Source organism: Callithrix jacchus, chromosome 5 (assembly GCF_049354715.1).
Source record: "Callithrix jacchus isolate 240 chromosome 5, calJac240_pri, whole genome shotgun sequence".
Lineage (NCBI taxonomy): Eukaryota > Metazoa > Chordata > Mammalia > Primates > Cebidae > Callithrix > Callithrix jacchus.
The window spans coordinates 101627183-101641298 of record NC_133506.1 but is presented as its reverse complement, the minus strand read 5'-3'; the positions used below and the strand labels follow the sequence as shown (position 1 = coordinate 101641298).

At 44.4% G+C, this 14116-nt stretch overlaps 1 protein-coding gene across 1 annotated transcript in view; it reads left to right on the top strand.

Annotated features, from left to right (window-relative positions):
* PSMD11 (proteasome 26S subunit, non-ATPase 11) overlaps nucleotides 1-13233 on the top strand; it is a 38621-nt gene extending 25388 nt beyond the window's left edge. Inside the window, exons 7-14 of the mRNA XM_002748378.6 lie at nucleotides 3858-4002; nucleotides 5320-5380; nucleotides 8131-8193; nucleotides 10074-10199; nucleotides 10689-10724; nucleotides 10984-11035; nucleotides 11325-11467; nucleotides 11589-13233. Of these exons, the coding sequence (XP_002748424.2) occupies nucleotides 3858-4002; nucleotides 5320-5380; nucleotides 8131-8193; nucleotides 10074-10199; nucleotides 10689-10724; nucleotides 10984-11035; nucleotides 11325-11467 (626 nt within the window). The 3' untranslated portion in view covers nucleotides 11589-13233. The remainder of the gene's footprint in view (nucleotides 1-3857; nucleotides 4003-5319; nucleotides 5381-8130; nucleotides 8194-10073; nucleotides 10200-10688; nucleotides 10725-10983; nucleotides 11036-11324; nucleotides 11468-11588) is intronic.
* The last annotated feature ends 883 nt before the right edge of the window (nucleotides 13234-14116 follow it).

Genomic DNA, 14116 nt, shown 5'->3' with positions numbered 1-14116 from the left:
GTGAGAGTCTAGTTTTTGCCTTTTTTTTGAGACAGGGTCTCACTCTGTTGCCCAGGTCATAGCACAGTGGTGCAGTCACAGCTCACCAGAGCCTCAGCTTCCTAGGCTCAAGTGATCCTCCCACCTCAGTCTCCTGAGTAGCTGGGACTATAGGAGCACGACAATTAACTTTTCGTATGTTGTATATTTTGTAGGGATGGGGTTTTGCCATGTTGCCCAGACTGGTCTGGGCTCAAGCAGCCTTCCCACCTTAGCCTCTCAAAGTGCTGGGATTATAGGCATGAGCCACCATGCCCAGCTTTTGTTTCTGTTTTCTGGTTTGTTTGTTTTTTTTCTTTGAGACAGAGTCTTGCTTAGCTGCCCAGGCTGGAGTGCAGTGGCGCAATCTCGGCTCACTGCAACCACCATCTCCCCGGTTTAAGCAATTCTCCTGTTTGAGCCTCCTGAGTAGCTCGGATTACAGGCACTCGCCATCATGCCCAGCTAATTTTTGTATTTTAATAGAGACAGGGTTTTACTATGTTGTCCAGGCTGGTCTTGAACTTCTGACCTCAGGTGATCCGCCTGTCTTGGCCTCCCAAAGTGCTGGGATTATAGGCGTGAACCACTGCGCCTGCCTGTTTTTGTTTTTAACAACAAACTTCATATGCCCGCTATGACACTCAGAGTGCTGATACGACCCCTGTTAACTAATGTGTTTGGTGAAGCAGTATACCAGTTCTTGGGCCTTACTTTATCTTTTTTTTTTCTATGCTTATTTTTGAGTCTAGCCTGTTCTCCCTCTATACTGGGAAATATGGAAAAATGGGGATGTGTCTCGTTTAGTTTAGCAACATTAATAGTTTGCTGGGTTGTTGAAGGGGCCTTCCTTGGCTACAGAGAAGAGGAGATATTCCTGGGGCCTCTATACTTAACAGTAGTAGAAAAAGATCTGATTCCCATAGACCCAAGGTGGGAGGTTTTTTGGGTAGGCTGAAAGAACATATCACTCAATAAATGGTGAAGTCAGAAGGTTCCAGCTGACATTGAGTTCTTGGGATCGTGTGTCAGCAGAGTCATCCTTTGACTCTAGTATGCTAAATACTTTCTATGTGTATCTTTATGTGAAAGATGTTGGGAAGTACTTGTGGTAAACGAATGGGGCTGAGGTTTGTTACTTCTTAAAGGGCTGGGGCAGAGTTAGAGCTAATATACACAAATACAGAATTTTAGGGTTTAGATCCCTCCCAAGCTTGGAAAGAACTAATTTTTGTGTTATCCCAAGTGATAGCATAGGTTGGCAGTAATAGCAGGTGTAATCAAAGTTAAGCTCATTGGGAGCAATTTAACTTCTAAGCAGTAGAGGATTGGTTAGGACAACTAGGGTATATCAGTCTGAGGAAATACTGCTTAGCTATGTGTAGTTAAGTTCATGGATTTGGCATTATGTGAGAGCTGTACACTGAGTGCATTTAGGCGAAAGCACATCCATAAATGACAAATATTTGAAATGAAAATATAAGTTGGATTCCCTCTCCCCCCGCCATGAGAGCTGCATAAATTTAAAACTGTGAAGCTTAGAAAAGCTATCTTGGCCGGGCACGGTGGCTCAAGCCTGTAATCCCAGCACTTTGGGAGGCCGAGGCGGGTGGATCACGAGGTCAAGAGATCGAGACCATCCTGGTCAACATGGTGAAACCCCGTCTTTACAAAAAATACAGAAAATTAGCTGGGCATGGTGGCGTGTGCCTGTAATCTCAGCTACTCAGGAGGCTGAGGCAGGAGAATTGCCTGAACCCAGGAGGCAGAGGTTGCGGTGAGCCGAGATCACGCCATTGCACTCCAGCCTGCGTAACAAGAGCAAAACTCCGTCTAAAAAAAAAAAAAGAAAAGCTATCTTAAAGTAGTTAGTGTTATTAAAACAGGTCATTCAGGCCGTTTAGAGATGTTTGAGCCAACTCCCTGACCTGTGAATGTGGTGTCATGGAGGGTAAAAATGGCCTTTTAAGTCTCTAACTCCTTTGGGAATTTATATTTGACAATATGGCAATATGACATTGAGTGGGAGGTCAGAGACCTGGATTCTCATCTTCTAATCTCAGCCCTCACATAGCTGGCAATGACAACTTTGGGCAAGTTCTTTCTTTTTATTCTTTTTTTGAGGTGCTCTCACTTTTTCACTATCATAGCTCACTGTAGCCTCAACCTCCCAGGCTCAGGTGGCCCTCCTACCTCAGCCTCACAAGTAATTGGCTGGGACTACAGACATGCACCTCCGCGCCTGGCTAATTTTTTGTAGAGATGGGGTTTCACCATTTTGCCCTGGTTGTGATCTTGAACTCCTAGCTTCAGGTGATCCGCCTGCATTGGCCTCCCAAGGTGTTGAGATTACAGATGTGAACCACTGTGCCTGGCAGGGCAGCTTCTTTATCCTTTCCTGACCTCATCAGTAAGTTAATGGAGTTGGGGTAGATTTTTTTTTTTCTTTTTTCTTTTCTTTTTTTGAGACAATGTCTCACTCTGTCGCCTTGGCTGGAGTGCAGTGATGTGATCTCAACTCACTGCAACCTCCACCTCCCGGATTCAAGTGATTCTCCTGCCTCAGTCACCTGAGTAGCTGGGATTACAGGCATGTGCCACCAAACCTGGCTAATTTTTATATTGTTATGTTTTAGATATGGGGTTTTGTTATATGGGCCAGGCCAGTCTCAAACTCCTGACCTTAAGTGTTCTGGCTGCCTTGGCCTCCCAAAGTGCTGGGATTACAGACGTGAGCCATTGTGCCTGGCCTCTTTTTTGTTTTTGATACGAAATCTCACTCTGTCACCCAGTTTAGAGTGTAGTGGTGTGATCTTGGCTCACTGCAATCTCCACCTCCCGGGTTCAAGTGATTCTCCTGCCTCAGCCTCCTCAGTAGCTGGGATTACAGGTACCTGCCACCACAGCCGGCTGGTTTTGTATTTTTAATAGAGATGGGGTTTTACCATGTTCACGATGTTGGCCAGGCTGGTCTTGAACTCCTAACCTCAGATGATCCTCCTGCCTCGGCCTCTCAAAGTATTGGGATTACAGGCGTGAGCCACTGTGCCCGGCCATTTTTATTTTTTAAAGATGGGGTTTCACCATATTGGTCAGGCTGGTCTTGAACTTCTGACCTCAGGTTATCCACCCGCCTCAGCCTCCCAAAGTGCTGGGATTACCGGCATGAGCCACCGAGCCCAGCCATTTTTTTTTTTTAACAGACAAGGCTGGACAGGCACGATAATCCTACACACCTGAAATCCTAGCACTTTGGGAGGCTGAGATGAGTGGATCAACTGAGCTCAGGAGTTCAGAACTATCCTGGCAAACATGGTGAAACTTGTCTCTACTAAAAATACAAAAAATTAGCTGAGTGTGGTGGTGGGTGCCCATAATGTCAGCTACTCAGGAGGCTGAGGCAGGAAAATTGCTTGAATCCAGGAGGTGGAGGTTGTGGGAGCTATCATGCCACTGCACTCCAGAGCGAGACTCTGTCTCAAAAAAAAAAAAAAAAGAGAGACAAGGTCTCACTATGTTACTTAGGCTCAAACTCCTGGGCTCAAGTTATCCTCTTGTCTTGGCCTTCCAAAAGTGTTGGGATTACAGGAGTGAGCCACCGCACCTGGCCTTTTTTTTTTTTTTTTTTTTTTTGAGAGATGGGGTCTTCCTATGTTACTCAGGCTCGTTTTGAACTCTTGGGCTCATGTGATCCTCCCGTCTCAGCCTCCCAAAGTGCTGGGATTACAGGTGTGAACCACTGTTCCTGGCCATGGAGGTTTCTAAGGTGCCTCCCAGCTCTGATCTTTTATGGCTCTATTATTTTATATGGTTCTTACTCCTTTCTTTTCAATGCCCAGGTATTATCCATGCAGCAGAAGAGAAGGACTGGAAAACTGCGTACTCATACTTCTATGAGGCATTTGAGGGTTATGACTCCATTGACAGCCCCAAGGCCATCACATCTCTGAAGTACATGTTGCTGTGCAAAATCATGCTCAACACGTAGGTGCACCTTAACTCTGGAATACAAGAACTCAGATCCTTCAACAAGTCTGTCTGTCTTGGCAGAGATGGCCTGAGCAGGGAGTGTGGCCAGTTACAGAAACAGCAGCAGCTACAGCCTCTAGGGCTGGCTCAGGTAGAGCAGGAGGATCAAAGGTGTTCTAGAAAACTTTCACTTGCCAGTCTTTCAGAATCAGGAATACATTTCAGAAATCTTCCCATCTCCTTTTGAAGAATTCTGCTCATTGTTTAAATATTCTGTCCTCATAGGTGTAGAGCAGAGGACAGAGGGTCAGGAAATAGCTTATAGATTGGCCAGTACCAGCCAACTGAGCCACCCAGAATGAGGAAGGAAGGGTTAAGGAGAGGTTTGAAAAAGTGGGCAACAGGGGCTGGGCGTGGTGGCTCACGCCTGTAATCCAGGCACTTTGGAGGCCAAGGCAAGCGGATCACCTGAGGTTGGGAGTTCAAGACCAGCCTGACCAACATGGTGATACCCTGTCTTAAAAAAGAAAAAAAAAATTTTTTAAAGGAAAAAAAGAAGTAAAAATAATAAAAAAAAAGTGGACAACAAAAGTATGACAGACCTTCTTGTAAAGAAGTCTATAGAATTATTCAGTTTTTTGGGGAGTAAATGAAGTATTAACTAAGAACTCTTTTTTTTTTTTTAATCTTTGGATTACATAGGGGCTATGTTTTAATAAAACCTGTTACACTGGGATTTGACTTAAACTTATAGTTCTGCTTTTGGTAGGATCAGTTCAGTTTCCTAACATTGGAGTTTTTCTTCCTTTTTTTTTTTTTTTTTTTCCTTGAGACAGAGTCTCACTCTGTCTCCCAGGTTGGCGTACAGTGGTATGATCTTGGCTCACTGCAACCTTTGCCTCCCAGGTTCAAGCAGTTCTCCTGCCTCAGCCTTCCGAGTAGCTGGGATTACAGGTGCACACCACCACGCCTGCATAATTTTTGTATTTTTAGTAGAGACAGGGTTTTACCATGTTGGTCAGGCTGGTCTCGAACTCCTGACCTCATGATCTGCCCACCTCAGCCTTCCCAAAGTGCTGGGATTATAGGCATGAGCCACCGAGCCTGGCTAACATTGAAGTTTTTCTGCTTTTCAGGCTGAGATTTGGTCCAGAGTGGAGAAAACCTAATTTTTGCAATGTGATGTGCATATGGGTTTAGGGTTGGGCTGATTATCTGTGTAGGCAGAGTCTTTATTACAGTGGAATTTTGTTAAAAAGAGATTTGCATAAACCTACCTTTAGAAGCATAACATCCTATAGCAATTGACGAAGTGTATATCTTTTTTTCTAGCCCAGAAGATGTCCAGGCTTTGGTGAGCGGGAAGCTTGCACTTCGGTATGCAGGGAGGCAGGTAGGGACTACCTTGATTGCACTTCTCCTCACTCTGAGACCAGCATGTTTTTATAGTCACGAAAACATGACTATAAAACATGAAAACAGTGCTCTTTGAGTCTTCATACTACTCTCTTCCTTCTCCCCCCATCCACTTCCTTCCCTTAAGCCCATTCAATGTGTTTCCTAGACTGTTAAATTCTTGGCCTGGAAAGTCAGGTGGTTTGAGGGACTTAGGGAACTGAACTGTAGCATTTTCAGTGAGGTAGTTTGCATTTGGCTTTCACCAGAAGATTGATCTACCATGAGTCTGACTTGTGAATTTAACATATGCAGAGTATGAAATCTTAGAGTCTCCAGGTCAGGAGCTTGGTAAGGCCTGGTGTATATGTGCTTTAGGGAGGTCTGATTGCTTGGTGCGGAAACTAGGTTTTGAGATTTACTTTTGTGCTTCTCAGAGCAGTACCTTTCTACTCATGCTTTGAATTTTAGGTGTGGTGGAAAAGAGGTCTTTTTTGTGTGTTAACCTTAATGCCCAAGTAGCTCTGAGTGTGACTTCTGAGAGCAGACAGTTGTGATCTATGCAAAGATGATGTCTCGGATGTCTGGACTGTCTCCTCTTTGTATTTTGCTTATCACTAGTAAAGTAAAAGTATTCTTTCTGGATTTCAACTGCCATTGTCTCTAAACACAGACTAATTGGCTGTCTGTATAATCTCAGTATATCTCTGGAGGAATGACCACACAGATGATTTCTTCCTTTTCTATAAGTGGCCTTAATTGGCTCTTTTCTTTTTTTTTTTTTTGAGATGGAGTCTTGTTCTTTCATCCAGGTTGGAGTGCAGTGGCGTGGTGATCTCAGCTCACTGCAACTTCCTCCTCCCAGTTAGAAGTGATTCTCCTGCCCAGCCTCCTGAGTAGCTGGGATTACAGGCATCTGCCACCTCGCAAAGCTAATTTTTTGTATTTTTAGTAGATACGGGTTTTTGCCATGTTGGCCAGGCTGGTCTCAAACTCTTGACCTCAAGTGATCTGCCCACCTTGTAGGTGTGAGCCACTGTACCTGGCCATGCATTTTCCGCTATAGTAATAACCAGTACTCTTGAGATCAAAACCAGGAGCTGACCTGAAACTTTTGCTGATAAAAAGCCAATTAGGGACCAGGCATGGTGGCTCATGCCTGTAATCTTAGCACTTTGCAAGGCTTAGGTGAGTGGATCACTTGAGGTCAGGAGTTTGAGAGCACCCTGGCCAACATGGCAAAACCCCGTTTGGATTAAAAATAAAGAAATTAGCCGGGTATGGTAGTGGGTGCCTGTAATCCCAGCTACTCAAGAAGCTGAGGCAGGACAATCATTTAAAACTGGGAGGCGGAGGTTGCAGTGATCCAAGATAGTGCCACTGCACTCTTCTAAGCAGAGCAACAGAGTGAGATTCAGTCTCAAAAAAAAAAAAAGATGCTGTACTCTCACTATAACTAGAGATGAGGAGACTGGCTCAGAGACATCATGTGTCCAAGACAAGGTCAGGTAGCTAATCAGTGGTGGAGCTAGACTTTGAACTAGGGTTATTGGCTCTACGTTCCAGGTTTTTCTCATTTGGACACATTTTTCTGTCTATAGGACAAATGCTAGAGACAAACTACACTAATACCTTGCACCCTTTAGTCTACTGTGTAAGACACACCTGCAACCTCATCGGAGAATATGAACCAGAAAAAAAAGCAAAAAGGAAAAAAAAGATACACCGTCCTTGTTTAAGTATGTAGTGTGATACAAGAGCAGCTTCTGTTAGACTCTTCCACCCTGATGTTAGCTTTTAAGCAGGATTTGGGCTGTTCTTCCAGAAAGATGAGTGTTGCACAGTTTTTGCTGAGTAGAGACTTGATGGCTTGGTCAGGTGCCTTTTCTAACCAGGTTAGAAGTTGTTCTTGACTATTGATTATACTTTCATTACTCTTTGGGGTCTTAATATTTGGTGTAATATGTTAATGCCTCAATTTTGATACCCCAACCTTTTTTTGTCTTTTTTGTTTTTGAGACAGAGTCTCCTTCTGTCACTCAGGCTGAGCGCAGTTGCATGATCTCGGCTCACTGCAACCTCTGCCTCCTGGGTACAAGTAATTCTCCTGCCTCAGCCTCCCAAGTAGCTGGGATTACAGGTGCCTGCCACCAAGCCCGGCTAAGTAGAGAGGGGGTTTCACCATGTTGGCCAGGCTGGTCTTGAACTCCTGACCTCGGGTGACCCACTCACTTCGGTCTCCCAAAGTGGTAGGATTACAGGCGTGAGCCACCATGCCTGGCCTTGATGCCTCAGCCTTAATGAGGTAGACCTTGTTCAGTGCCTTGTACCAAACCTAGCAGAATGAATCTTGATAAAGTACATATATAATAGGGCCTAAGGGCAGGAAGAAGTTTGGGTGGGTGTGATAATAATGAGTCTTGGGTGAAGGGAGAGGAAATCACAGTTCTCTTGTCATTTTTCCTTTTAGCTTGTCATCTCTAGAGAATGCTGTATTAGGGTCAGTCTGTTTGGAAAACTTCTGTTTCCTAGTATTCTTAAGTCATTTCAGGTTTCTAAGTGAAACAGGTAGGCATATAGGGGTATTCAATACTTCCAGCTCTTCTTCCCAGGTCTCTGAAGAATGACAGTGGGGCGGGTTCTTCCTTACTGTAAAAGTTGTAATGACACAGCATACTGCTTATGAGACTTGGGTGAATGTTAGTGTGCAGCATAGATCACTTTAATGATTTGTCTCTTTATTCCCAGACAGAAGCATTAAAATGCGTGGCTCAGGCTAGCAAGAACAGATCACTGGCAGATTTTGAAAAGGTGAGCATGATACTGGGTTCGTAGGGAATGTGGGTAGAAGAGAGGGATGTTTAAGTACTTCAAAACACACTTTAAAAAATAATTATAGTTTTACAAGAAGTTGCAAAGTGATTCCATGTATGCTTCATCTAGGACAGTGTTAAAACCAGGAAATAGTTAAGCACTTTTTTGTACAATGAAACTTGTTGAGTTGATATAAATTATATATTATTTATACATAATACCTTTCTGTTTCAAAAGTTCTTTCTGTCCTTTTTTCATTTTGAGTTTTTACAACATACCTATCTAATATCTACATTTTGTGGTTAAGGGAACTGGGATTCAGCAGGACACCCAAAGTCACACAGCATAGTGTGAGAGTTTGACTCTAGGCCTAGTGCTTGTTCCATGTGACAGAGTTGTAGGTATTCCTTCAGCTCCAGAAATGCCAGGTCTGCTGCTCCTCTGCACAATAGAGTGCGTACTTGGACCCAAAGAAACAGCCTCAGGATGATGTTAGAGGCTTTCTTTAACCCCGGAGAAAAGCCTGTCTGGGCATTAGGTTGAGAATTGTATATTCTTTTCTGAACCTCTCTCCTCTTAGTCTAAGGACCAACTTAATAAAAACAAAACCAACGGGGTACGATGGCTCATGCCTGGAATCCCAGCACTTTGGGGAGGCTGAGGCGGGTAGATCACGAGGTCAGGAGTTCGAGACCAGCCTGACTAACATGGTGAAACCCCATCTCTACTAAAAATACAAAAATTAGCTAGGTGCAATGGCACACACCTGTAATCCTAGCTACTCAGGAGGCTGAGGCAGGAGGATTGCTTGAACCCAGGGAGCGGAGATTGCAGTGAGCTGAGATGACGCCATTGCACTCCAGCCTGGGCGACAGAGTGAGACTCCATCTCAAAAAAACAAAAAGCAAAGCCTAGATTCACTAAAAAAAACTTAGTGTGGATGGAGACTAGACCATGTGACTTTGACTGTCCTTAAGATTCACCATTTTCCTGGAGGGCTCTTGTCAATTCCTGTTGTTGCCTCTTACTTGGCATGATTTGCCTGCTTCCCTTAACACCTTGTAGCACAGCTGAAATGAGGCTGGGATGTTGAGACCATTACTGATGGTCTGTAAATCACACACACGAGTAAATGGTCTAGATCATTTTATCCCAATGTTTGGGATGTTTGATGGAACGTTTTTATTTCAAGTAGTTCCATGGAAGAAGGATTCTGTGATTAGATACTCAGGAAATCCTAGGGCTAAATAAAATACTAGGGCTGATAACAATTAAAACACCTAATTTTGCTGAGTAGTTGCAGAGCCATAGTATACTGATGGTCTTCATAGAACTCCCAAGAGCTAGTTGTAGAATTCAGCATTTCCTGTTGTTTAACTTTAATAATCTTTTTCCCTGGCAATGGAGACCCTATTTGTTCTGTAGAATACGTTCTGAGAAATGCTTGTGTAGTTAATTTGGTTCATGAACTGAGTTGCTCTTGGGGCTTACGTGGTTTGAACTGTTGACCTGAAGCTTGCAGACAGAAAGAAGGTGCCTAGGATGACTCCACCTTTTAGTTCTATTTTGTATTTTTTTTCTTTTAAGACTATCATAAAATAGCATTTTACAAAATTAATTGTTTTTAGAGATGGAGGCTATTTTGCCTAGGCTGGACTTGAATTCTTGGACTCCAGGAGCACACTACCATGCCAAGTTTACCTTTTAGTTCTTGACATTCCTTTTCTTCTGCTTTCTATCATGCATCTCCCCACATGTCCCCTACCTTCATTCAACCATGTAGCTATAAGGGCCACCAGACTACCTAGGAAGCTAGGAAGTAGCATGACTTTCAAGTGATTCTCTGTGCCAATCCCTGTGACTGGTTCTTTTGGCAGGCTCTGACGGATTACCGGGCAGAGCTCCGGGATGACCCAATCATCAGCACACACTTGGCCAAGTTGTATGATAACTTACTGGAACAGAATCTGATCCGAGTTATTGAGCCTTTTTCCAGAGTACAGGTGAGAATCCTCTGGGGACTCCATTTCTGACCATGCATTCTCACTGTAGACACCTCCCTTCCCACACATGTACAGAATGGGAACTCACTTCTAGGGGTGTGCCTGGTGGTCAAGAAGCCACCAGAAGTTTGGGCCTCTGTTGATAGAATGAACAAGAATCGAGGAGAGAGATGCTGTGGGTAGAGGCATGTGAGATTGCCCCTGTACGTGTTCTGAGCAGTTTCCTCCTCACTTTTAGTTACCGTATGTGTGGTACATGTTTTTTGTATTTGGGTGTGGGACGGGAATCTGTTTATTTTGTGTAGCAGTGAAGGGCAGGCAGATGGGCAGAGCACAAGAGACTTAAGCACGGCCATGGAGGGTCTTGCCATACAGAGACAACATTACAATTTTGAGAAATATAGCAGTTCTCCCCCTATTCCCTCCCTTTTCTTATTGGAGGCAAAAGTAAAACTTTCAGTGTTGGTGTCTCTTTGCCTTTCCTTTTAGATAGAACACATATCTAGTCTCATCAAACTTTCCAAGGTAAGGAGTCTTAAGGCTATCTGGGGGGAGGAATGGGAAGGGGTGGTGAGGAGGGGCGGCACATGCACCTGATTGGACTCATTGGAAAGCTCCCCAGCTTCTCAGTGGGGAATGGGCAGTGTGGGCTAGAGTGAGAGTTGTATTGTTGCTATTTTATTTTCAGTCCATTTGGCCTAAGACCCCTCCAAGAAAGCTTTTGTGTCAAGGTGATCTCTGACTAGTGGATACTGGTCCCTTTAATCATGTGCTTTGATTTTAGGCCGACGTGGAAAGGAAATTATCACAGATGATTCTTGACAAGAAATTTCATGGTGAGTAACAGTCACACAGGCAAGGGGCTGGTGGTGGTGGTGATGAGATGAAGAAGTTTATTTTCAAAGAAGATGTTCTGTTTGTTTGCCCTGATGGTTCACCCTGGGATCCTGGCCCCTCTTCCCTGTGATGAGAATGTGTGATAAGCATGTGTACATGGAATAGGGAGATGAATTCTATTGCTTTTCTTTTCTGGGGAAAGTGAGTTAAGTAGGGATCAGGCTGTTTCACAAATGCTTTTGTGTCTAACCTCATCTTTTACCTGGGTTGCCCTTGTGTTTCTTGCAGGGATTTTGGACCAGGGGGAGGGTGTCCTGATTATTTTTGATGAGCCCCCAGTAGATAAAACTTATGAAGCTGCTCTGGAAACAATTCAGAACATGAGTAAAGTAGTGGATTCCCTTTACAACAAAGCCAAGAAACTGACATAGGTGAGTGCTGGCCTCAGGACCCCAGGGCTGGGCAGCCCTGTCTTCTGCGTGTCGAGACTGAAAACGTCCTCCTGGTGTCCTCATGGCTTCCTGATTGACACTGCTCTGTCTTCTCTTGCAGAGTTGGATCTGTAGCGGTCCTTTGGAGAGTGTGTGTGGCGGGAGAGTGAAACCTTGGGGGAAAATGCTAGGAGATTTCTTTTTTCTTTTTGTTCTACTTTTCGCTCGGAAAGTTTTTAAATCCTCATTTGGTGCATCTGTATTCCAGCCAATAGGTGTGCCAGTTTTCATGTAATCTTTACTGGCCCAACTTGGGAGTGGGGAAATTGCTTAAAAAAAAAGAAAAAGAAAAAAAAAAGATTATTCTAAATAAAAGGAAAAAGGCTTACACTACCTAAAGCTGTGCTCTCTGCCTCTTGGGAGAGGGCCGCAAAGCCAGGCACCCCGCCAACCACTGGGGGGTCCTAATCCACCTCCTGGGCGTCACCTCTCCTCCTCCTCCTCAGAATTGGGTGTTTGCTGACCATCAAAAGCAATGACTTTTTATTCTGTTTGTACTGAACCAAAACAAACAACTGTGTATAGACTGCTATTTTCTTTTTTATTTAAAATGAGGTGTTTTGGTGTTCTTTCCCCTGCCATATGGCCTGTCCACCCTTCCCTCCCCCACATTGGCTCCAGCAGAGTAGCTGAAGGTCCTGCCGCCGCTGCCACCACCACCACCACCATCACCACTACTACTACTACTGCAGCAGCAACAGCAGCGCCTGCACAGCTCCACTCTGACCTGTGAAGGAATGGGGATGAGGCCAGGAGCTAGTGTCTACCACGGCCACACAGGGAGCAGTGTGGGCCCTTAGCCCCCAAGGGGCCTGCTGTGCATGTGGCTTTTTATTTTTTCACACAGTAAACTAGATTAGTCGTCAGTGTTTTACTTGCCCCTCTCTTCTCCTCTGTGTTCCTCTCTTCTCCTCTCTTCTTTGCTCTCTCTCCCTTCTCTTCCCCTCTCAACCAGGAGACCATCACGTCTCTCTGCCTTCCTCCTCTCCCCTCCAGAGGAGTCAGGCTGTCTGAAATCCATGAGCTTCTCTCCCTCTCCCACTCCTCCTCTCCTGCTTTCATACGGATTTATTCCTTTTTTAAACAGTGAGCATCGGAAATGAGACTGTGGGGTGTGGTTTTTTCTTTTTCTTTCTTTCTTTTAATTTTCTTTCTTGGGTTTTTGAGCAACCTCATGTCCCCTTCCCAGGGAGCTGCTTTATTTACCTCTTAGAACTCGAGTGGATGGGAAGTAGAGCACCGTGTGTCAGCATGCTTTGTTTTCTGACGAGATTACACAGCGAGGTTTTGATGCCATTTGGGTAGGTGAGCTTCTGCACCTCTGTTGTGCTGAACTATAGTTTCTTCTGTCATCTCCTGTTTGTGTTTTTTCTCTTCTCCCCTCCCCCTCTTCCTGCCTCCTTCCTGCTGGCCTCCTTTTCTCTCTCTTTACCTTCCTTGGATTATCCTTCCAGGTTTTCGTAATAAATTTATATTTTGTAAAAGGATTTTGTTGTACCAGGTTTTGCATCCTCACTGAATCTGACTGGCTTTTTATTTTCCTCTCTAAAATCAGGTTTTTGTTCTCAACATCTCTCCCCATTTTGTCCAGTCACTGTTTGGTTTTGGCACCATCAATATCAAATGTACAAACGGTTCTTGCTAACCAACACCAGGTATATCTGATGTTCAGATGAGTTCCAATAAAAATAATTTTTTTTTCAAAAGGTGTCTTTTCTTGAGTGCTGGAGGGCTTCCAGGCAAGTCCAGACAGCTCTGTGTAGCCTCACAGTAGTCTAGCTCTCGTCTGGCCAAAGCTGTTACTTCATTTGTATAATGGGAATCCTTAAGCTAAATTTGGGGTCCAAATTTGGAGGCTTTTGGGGCAAGAAAGTTGGTGTGTGAATTCTGAAGTTGGAAATGAATTCAGGTGTCTGTTTTTCCAGGGCAGCATGGTCCAGTGAGCACATGTAGGTTTGGGCAGTAGATCCCCTGAGCCTACTTCCTCTTCTACTCACTGAGGATGCTGCTTCCTTGGCAGGTGATTGTGATGTGAGGCTGAAAAAGTAATAGATGTGCAAATATCTGGAGAGTCCTGACATTCAGTTGTCATTTAGTTTCCTTTTGGAATCTTCAAAGGCAGCGATTTTCATATTGCCTCACACCCTGGGGGGCTCTGGGACCAATGGGGGACCTCCTAAATCCTCCATAGTCTGAGCAGTTCAGCCATTGTCTGTTTTAGTATTGTGTCTCTGTATTTCACTTGCAGACAGAATTTTGCTTCTATAAAGGACTTTTAAAAAGTACTCCAAAGAGATCCAGATCTGGAGCAGAGGGGAGACAGTTTCCCAAACTTAGGGCAGTCCTGAGGAGCTCAGGGTAGCAGCCCTTTTCTTGGTTCCCTTTGTGGGTCTTGGTCAGATGATGCCCTTTAGATCTGTGCTGTCCAGTGTGTAGCCGCTAGCCACTTACAGCTGTCAGGCCCTTGCAGTACGGCTGGTCCGAGCTGTGATACACTGCAAGTGTAAACACAAACCAGACTTTGAAGGCTTAGTATGATAATAAAAGAAAAGGAGTGTAAAATATGTCAATAACTTTTTTATATATGTG